Genomic DNA, 8,734 nt, shown 5'->3' on the forward strand with positions numbered 1-8,734 from the left:
ACTTGTCTTAAAGAGACTTATATATAATATATTGATATGTGAATGCTGGCAAATGACCATGGCATAAACGGGATAATCAACGGCTAGCTGTGAATTAAACGATTTGATGCTACGCGTCAGGTGGTTCTTCGCCTCCAGGTCGTGCATTCAAATTGTTTAATGCACAGCTAGCCGTTGATTATCCCTTACTTAAATGAGAAGCTATTATGATCGGAGAAAAGAACACACTGCATTCCAGCTCAAGAAACTTCTGTGAAACATGGTGGTGGTGGTATCATGGCTTGGGCCTGTTTTGCTGCATCTTGGCCAGGACAGCCTGCCATCAGTGATGGAACAATGAATTCTGAATTATGCCATGGTCTGTCTGAATACTCGATTCTGATTGGCTGGCAGGTGTTGATTAAATTCGTTGAACTGCACAGGTAGTTCCAGGTCAGTTTAATCACGTTCTATATTAATGCACTTCCTATAAACATTGCTAACCATAGTAACATACAGTTACATCTGAATAGTAATACAGACGAAAATAACCGCCATTTTTATCGTTCCGGTCAAATATTGCAGCGCAAATATTATTAACATCTTTAATATGTGAATGCTGGCAAATGACCATGGCATAAACGGGATGATCAACGGCTAAATAAAAATCTCCTCATTGAGAACTACTTGTGAACTATGACCAATTAATAAAGAATAACCAATTAATTACTAATCACAACAGTAACGTCTTAAAAGTGAAGTTTGTGTCAGTTCAGTATGCCTCCGACTCCAAAAGACCTACCTTTAGCGACAGTATAGGCTGGGGAGGACTTTTCTTGAATATAAATAATGATGTTCTCTTGACAAAAGAAATTCACATCCTTAATGAAGGCATCGACTGCATTTATATTGTGTTAAGCACAAAACTGCATATTCCAGATTACAGTGTCTGGTAAAATATCACTAGTGCCTCACACAAATGTATGACTGTACACTATGTGTCAGATTTAAATATGTTAAATAACTTATTAAATTACTTAGTAATTACTGAGTGGTTAATGTGCTTTTCACTTTAAAATAATGGTCCAGATCACTAGTAGTTCCAGGCTGACAAGGTAACGCTTGAGTAATTAGTGAGGGGTTAATGTATTTTTCACTTCAAAGCTAAAGTGCTACTAAGGAACTACTAGTGATCTGGACCATTATTTTAAAGTGAAAAACACGTTAACCCCTCAGTAATTACTCACACATAAATTAATAAGTTATGTAATGTTTTATATCTGACACATGATACAGTCATACATTTGTGTGAGGCACTAGTGATATTTTACCAGTCATTTGGAGTGGGATACATATTGAACTGACATAAAACAGAGTTCATAATTGTGAACTAATTCAATCATGATCTTGTCAGAATCACTTCCTTATTATTAACATTTTTAAGTGAATTATCGTTTTTATTATTATTCTCTGTTTTTGATTGAAATAAACAGAGAACATCCATCCTTTGGTAAGAGTAGTAGTCACAATTTCAAACTGTAGCCGACTTATTTGGGGGATATCATATTCATAAATTAGTTTACACAAAGAACCCAATTGCTCACTTTTAAGACGTTGTGATTAGTAATTAATTGTTTATTCTTTATTAATTGGTCATAGTGCGCAAGTAGTTCTCAATGAGGAGATTTTTATTTAATAATGATCACATATCTAATAAGGAACTACCTTTGTCCTAAAATTGTTACTACTACTTACTGCTTAGTTAATCTTGCTTCTCTATTAGTTAATAGTATTAAGTTAAGTGTTAATGTAGTGCTACCTGTTACTCCCTGCATAGTTACTTGTTAACAACGGACCATTATTCTAAAGTGTTACCGCGAAACCTTACTACATATATGGAATAACCATTTTATAAAAGCAATAAGAAGCTGTGGTTTACAGTGGAGGGGCGTTGTTAGGCACGATTGCCTACAACCCCCTTATCTGTTATAAATTCACTGTAAACCACTTTTCACTGGGCTTATCGCTTTTATAAAACAGTTGTGGTTGGAACAAAGTGGTTGCCAAGCAACACACAAAGTAAACAAAGGTGTAGGTTTGTAGTGTAATTTACAACGGCTTCGAACGCGGCTCAACCAATCAGAATCAAGGACCGGAACTATCCGTTTTATAATGATAATTTGTGCACCCTGACAGATTTGTCTTTTTTCTAAACAGTAATATTTTTGTTTGTCATAAATGTCAACATATGATAACATAGTGGCATTGTGGAAGAACACAATGTGTTTTTGTATCGTACTTAGTGGTTCAAGATGTTGTGTTTTAGATACTGCATGAATACTGAGAATCAAGCCTGAACATGTGTGTGTGAGTGCAAATAAAGCACAAGGACAGGAAGTGTGGTCTGAGCGAGGGAAGAGGTGTTTCTTACATAGTATATGGTAAAGGGCTCACACACAAACACATCATCCTTTGACTCTGGCCAGTAACGCTCACATTTTTTCTGAAAGAAAGAGGAAAAGCAACATTCAATCTCAACTGCTCCCTTCTGTCTACGCTGTGAAAATGTGTACGCTGAGTGCGTGACAGCACTGTAATCGTATCAAACGTTTTGAAAGTGTGGGAGCTCAAGATAAAAAAAAGAAGTTGAAGAAAATGTCATGCACGATGCATTGCCTCACCATTCTGAAGTAAGAAGGATGTGGTTAATAAAAATGTTTTCTTTTAAACATTTCCCCTATAACACACTGTCAGTTACAACTTACCCTTCCCATTTCAAACTCCCGGCAAGCCATCACAATAACCTGCGGAGAGAGAGATTTAGCGGCATTTAGATTTCATTGTGTGAATATTTCTCCTTGGATCTGACCAAAGCTGGTCTAGCAGGTTGAACCTGTTTTCTACAGGAAGTGGAATGTGTGTGAAATTGTCGTATGCTACATAACCAAGCTCTCACCTGTACGTTGTATTCCCACAGCATCCTCCAGAAGTCAAGCACAGTGTTTGGCAGCGGGCCTTGTGTGGCAATATACGCCCTAGAGTCCAACACTCCCTGAAATAAATACAGAACAAATGGCAATCCTCCTGAATAGCACTGATATTTTGTCAGTTATCGTTTAAGCACGTTTTGTTTAATCTGATAAGTGTATAGTTCTCTTTGTGTATAAATGTGTATACGCTTCCTTACCTTAATGAAACTAGCATTGATGTAATCTGTGTCATGTTTGGATGTGATGAGGGAGAGCTTTACTCTGCTGTGATCAACTGTGAGAAAATACAGCCATCAACATCTCTAGTACATCTTGTTATCTTCACAATCAACACTTTTCATGGTTTTCATATAACTGCTATTTTCACAAATCTTGTGTTAATCTCCTACATTGCTATCCATGTTTGTCTTTGGCATCGTCTAGTGTGATACAGTGCAGTATTTTATGGTATAATATACTCGGACAGCACACATACTGTACATCACACATGTACGCATTTTCATTTAGATGTTTTTAGAGCGTTTGTTCTTCAGCAATACACTTCTACAATGTTTCCTGTCAGATGTTGACTAGACATTTAGAGAACATCTTTATGATTTAGAGCACTGTATGAAATGTTTGTTATTTTTACAGAATACTGTTCAAATGCTAACATAAAAACATTTACATTTATACATTTAGCAAACAATTTTCTTACGTTTATAAGCAGCTTTCAAATAAAGAAAACAGCATGCGGAGGTACTGTAATACCGTGAGAAGTGCTAACAATACAAAGTTTTAACCACCGTTCAGAATAGTACAAGCTAGCACAGGAAGAGATTAAGAAATAGTAAAAGGACAGAAGTTGTTTTTTTTTTTTTCAGTTGTATGTTGTATGTATCTGTTAATTGTAAATGGTTTAACTGTAAAATTTATGGTTTTGGCACGTAACAGCTATGAATTATTGTGTCATTTGCAGTGAAAAAACAGTACATGGACATTCTGAGAAATCCCACTGTTCAGATAAATGTATTTTACATTAAAAAAATGGTTTATTTTTGTTATCAGTGCATGAAGGCTTTTGTGTTACATTTTGTGTTGTTTAGTTAATATTTCTGGCATTATTTTAGTGTTGTGTGTGTTACACTGGTGGTGTTTTGTCTCTGTGTGTATGACTCTGTGGACCATTTATGTGCAAGCATTAGCCATGTATTATAGACAAGCCACTTACGATTCATCATGTGTTCTATTTTGCCACCTGTATTACGGTAGTTATCGGTATATTTTAGAGTATAAGCAGATTTTGGTTACTTCAAGCAGACTGGTATTTTAACGTTATATAACTTAATGAAATGTATGGTTATGTTGTAAAATACACACGTGCACCAATATGAAATCCCATATGTATTTTTATGCTGAATTTTAGATAGGCCTATTAGCTTTCCATATGTACAGTGTGTGTTCTTTATTGTGTATAATATTTCATTGAAAATAGTACGGTACAGTATATTATGGTATACCGTACTGTGTATAGTCAGATGTCAAATGTGATACTCACAGGGAACAATGTCTTTGTATCTGTTCTTCTTCACATTGTCCTGTTTGTCCGCGGCTGAGGTGGGGTACGTCTTCTCTGCACGATATTTAGTAGACTGTCTCTTTAGTTTCTGTTTTGACCAATAAGATTCAGTTATGATTTTGTATCATTTTGTGCAACAAAACCTTTGTATTCTTTTGCCGTTTTATTTTCTGCTTATATTGCAAATAGTCCAAGCCAGACGTTCAGGGCAGAGATGTTAATACTGATATTATTTTAAAGACAAAGCAGAATGAGAAAACCTTCTGTTTCAAAAACTCTTATTTGCCATGTATTTAACATCTAAACTGTGATCTGAGACTAACAGACTAAAGTTTGAAGCCCTGTGGTTAAGATCTATGAAAACTAGATAAGTCTGGCTGTGTATGCGTGAGTGTGTGTGGCTGCCACAATATGCATGTGGGATGTACCATCGCTCTCCTGTGTGTGTGTGTGTGTCTGCGCACAAGCACCTTGATCAGACCAAGAGACTTTCCGACCACAGCTGAGCTTACGAGAATCTTGTGAGCTCAACAGACATGAGCAAATATAACAAGCTGAGTAATTTGCATGGGATCTCTGAGTCGAAACAGTCAGGACTGCGTATGAGGAACCAGCCCATCCCACTGTGGGAAACCCTCATGTTTTGTCTAAGAGTTTTGTACAGCGAGACTGGACATTTGTCTACATATATGTCCCTTGTGTGGGCATAAGTTGCAGTCCAGCATTGAGGACCAGTAGTTCTCAGTGTGATGGGAACTTAGGTTTCCATGCTCTGCCAAATAGACAGTTTCTCTTCCTGTAAACATTCTATTCATAAGCGACTTGAATCACTATTCTGGCAGAAGTATTGTTTGGCAGCAGTTTGACAGAGATAATAGAGCAGCATGTCTGAAAGTGCTTTTTTTTTATTTATCAGAGTAGGAAGAGACCACTTCATGCGATTGAGAAAGCTGACGGGGCCTACAAGGTCTTCCTCATGGCCTGGTTCCACATTGGGAAAATAAAGACACAAGCTAAACACTTTGCAGCTGCTGACGACTATAAAAGACACTCTGTAGCGTTCAGGCCGGACTAAAGAGCATGTTTTGTTCTGTAGGACAGGATAAAGCTGGAGTGGCAAAGACAGGCCTAAATCGGTTTGGTACTTCAAGGTTTAGCAAATGTGTACAGAAGTGTTAAGCCATTAAGGACGGTATTTTAGCTATAGATGCAAGAGTAACATGTGATACATTTTTAAACCTTAAAAATGGAGTAATGGAGGTTGTATGAATGTCCAGTGTTGTGTAACCTTCTTTTACAGCAAGGGTTTTAAAACATTTTTATGCTAATGGCCCCAAATAACCATAAAATATACTTCCTAAAATAGATTTGCTTAATATTTTCCTTTACAGCCATACATTAATGTAATATACATCATAAATTTACAAATACGAAATGTTTGTCATATGAAGTAAAGACATACATAAAATCTATTATAAATTGGAACAGTTTCATATATTAACAAATATATCTAGCCCATACAGATATGTATGTTTATGTCCAGTGCTTAACAATTTCAGTAGACCACCACGTAGTGCTGTCAAACGATTAATCGCGATTAATCTCGTCCAAAATAAAAGTTTTTGTTTACATAATATATGTATGTGTGCTGTGTATATTTATTATGTATATATAAATACACACACATGCATGTATATATTTCAGAAAAATAAGTTATGTTTATATATTAAATATACTTATTTATAAAATTATATGAATATAAATATAGGCATGTAAATGCATGTAAATATTTTCAAAATATATTCTGTATATGTGTGTATTTATACATAATAAATATACACAGAACACAAACATATATTATGCAAACAAAAACTTATATTTTGTATGCAATTAATCGCGATTAATCGTTTGACAGCACTAACCCAATGTAAGGTTTGTGCCACAGCAGCCCTAAAGTCCAACTACCCAAACAGTTTTAGTGATTACCAAAATATTTTTTATGTTTCTGTAATGGTCAGTCCACCAGTATGTGTAAGCTCTTTAGTCACAGTAGAATTTGTTGTTACTGAATGTACTGTTTACTGTTTCAACATACAGAAAGACACCACAGTGTTATTTGAAAACCACAGTCCATCCATCACTGCCTGACATCCTGTTTCACTCTAAGTGCACTGAGTGCACTGTAAACTGATTTGGATGAAAGTGTCTGGCAAGTAAATAAATGTAAATAATAATAATAATAAACATCTTATGCGAATGAGCATTTTTGCATTTTCCGCTTTTGTATTGCTAAGTTTGAGTCAGCGAGTGACAGCTCAGGATGGGTCATGGGTAACTTCCTCTCAGTCACCCTGTCTGTTCAAATGGAACATCTAACAGTTGACATTTGAGGGCAATAGCATATGAAGGTTATTTTGGAAACAAATGTAAGCAGAAGTGAGATAAATGACTACTTTGGGGTCCAAAAGTCCCTAGTTGTAGACAATCATCCATAGATTCAATAATAAATTAGTTTGGTAATAAATAACCACACCAGGGTAAAACTTCTTGTACAAAAGCCTAAAGTAAGAGTCACAGTGTTAAGAAGAGGAAGTCCATGCTTAACCATTTAAGCCATTGCCTCAATTCACTGCCCAAACATGTTTTATTTTTAGCTTACTTTTGGCACATGCAATGCTAATATTTTTTTTTATTATCACAGTTCATTCATTTACAAAATTTCACATAGCTACACAAACATTGCATATAATGTAAAAAAAAAAAGGTTTGTTTTTAGCCTAGCATACAGCTACCTCATACAGGTGTGTGTTGGCATCTTTTGCAACCTATGCGCTGTCACATGACATGAATCCGAGAACGCATGTTCTTTTTCTCGAACGAAACCCTGCCATTTTTCAAAATTTTGTTAAGAACTTACCAAAAATTCTCCGGCAAAGCCGTTCTCTGCCCCTTCCTCTTCTGCTTCCTTGCTGGCGATTTTGGCCAATAGGTCCCTCAGAATGTGGGCTTGGGTGTCCATGGCATGATGTGTGACACAGCAACTTCCTCCGTCATGTCAGAGATAGGGTAGATCGGTGGGCTTCTGAAAGGAGTCCATCTTTTACTTTCTCTCTGTGTGTGTGTCTCTTGTAGGTCTGTAGCTGAGTTGAGGAACTGTGCGATGTGGCGTCACGGAAGCAGTGGCAGCAACAGTTCACAGGTTCTGTGGTCAACTTGAAGTATCACTTTGACCCTCTCCGCCCTCCATCTCTCACTTCAGTTTCTCTCGCTTTTTTCATTGTTGCATATGCGTTTGTTGTCTGTCTGTGGCCTTCTCTTTTTCTCTCTGCCTGCTTGTTTCTTTCTGTCCAACACTTTGTAGCACAAGGTCTTAGAGCCCATACCCCCCACACAGGAAGCTTTTGTGGGTGGGTATGTGCGTGTATGTAAAAAAAATAGTGAGACAGTCATAGTCATTTGCTTTATTGCTGAAAGCGGCCAAGCCAGTTTGATGACATTTAAAACAGTTGTGGATGAACTAGAATTTAGAGAATGTGTAAATGTTGTCAAACCAGACAGAGATACTGTACTTGTGTGGCTCTTGGAATAAATGTATTCAGGTGTTTGACCTGACATATCAGGCAGTGACAGCAGTGTCCCAATTGCAATGCGACAGGCTTAAATGACATTTGAAAAAAAAAATTTCCAAAATGTAATATTTTGTAATTCATTTATAATTCTTAATTACTTTTAAGGCCAATTCACACCGCACAGACAAACGCCAACAAACACCAACAAACAAGTTGGCTCAAGTTGGCTGTTGGATTTAGAATTTTATTAAAAATAACTGTCATGTTCACACTGCCCCAACAAACACCAACAAACGTCGAGTCACAAAGAGTCAAGTAACACGGTGTCTACACCGGACGCGACAGTGGTCCCATCGCGACGCATCCAGTGTAGACAGCGTCACTGATTATAATCAATAGAACCTCTATTGTATTTTGTCTCGTTGCACCGCGCCGCTCGCGTTTGGTGTTGATGGTGGAAGTCTGATTGGGGACGAAACTGATGATCCTGTAACCAGAATCAAAATTTTATTGTTATTAATGTCTTTGCGTGTCATTCTTCACCTGAAAAGATGGCGAATAAAAAGGAAAGAGGCCGTGGGTGGAGCACGCTTTAAGTGAAATATGCGCATCGTCATGGAAACGGTTCGTGGCAAGTC

General features: G+C 37.0%; 1 protein-coding gene across 1 annotated transcript in view; it reads right to left on the reverse strand.

Annotated features, from left to right (window-relative positions):
- Nucleotides 1-7,903, reverse strand: part of ptpn22 (protein tyrosine phosphatase non-receptor type 22) — a 20,785-nt gene extending 12,882 nt beyond the window's left edge. Inside the window, exons 1-6 of the mRNA XM_058762916.1 lie at nucleotides 7,445-7,903; nucleotides 4,507-4,615; nucleotides 3,167-3,243; nucleotides 2,936-3,031; nucleotides 2,745-2,783; nucleotides 2,411-2,482 (exon numbers count right to left, since the gene is read on the reverse strand). Of these exons, the coding sequence (XP_058618899.1) occupies nucleotides 2,411-2,482; nucleotides 2,745-2,783; nucleotides 2,936-3,031; nucleotides 3,167-3,243; nucleotides 4,507-4,615; nucleotides 7,445-7,546 (495 nt within the window). The 5' untranslated portion in view covers nucleotides 7,547-7,903. The remainder of the gene's footprint in view (nucleotides 1-2,410; nucleotides 2,483-2,744; nucleotides 2,784-2,935; nucleotides 3,032-3,166; nucleotides 3,244-4,506; nucleotides 4,616-7,444) is intronic.
- Nucleotides 7,904-8,734: the final 831 nt, after the last annotated feature.

The sequence above is a fragment of the Onychostoma macrolepis genome, chromosome 23, assembly GCF_012432095.1.
Source record: "Onychostoma macrolepis isolate SWU-2019 chromosome 23, ASM1243209v1, whole genome shotgun sequence".
In the NCBI taxonomy this organism is placed as follows: Eukaryota; Metazoa; Chordata; class Actinopteri; order Cypriniformes; family Cyprinidae; genus Onychostoma; species Onychostoma macrolepis.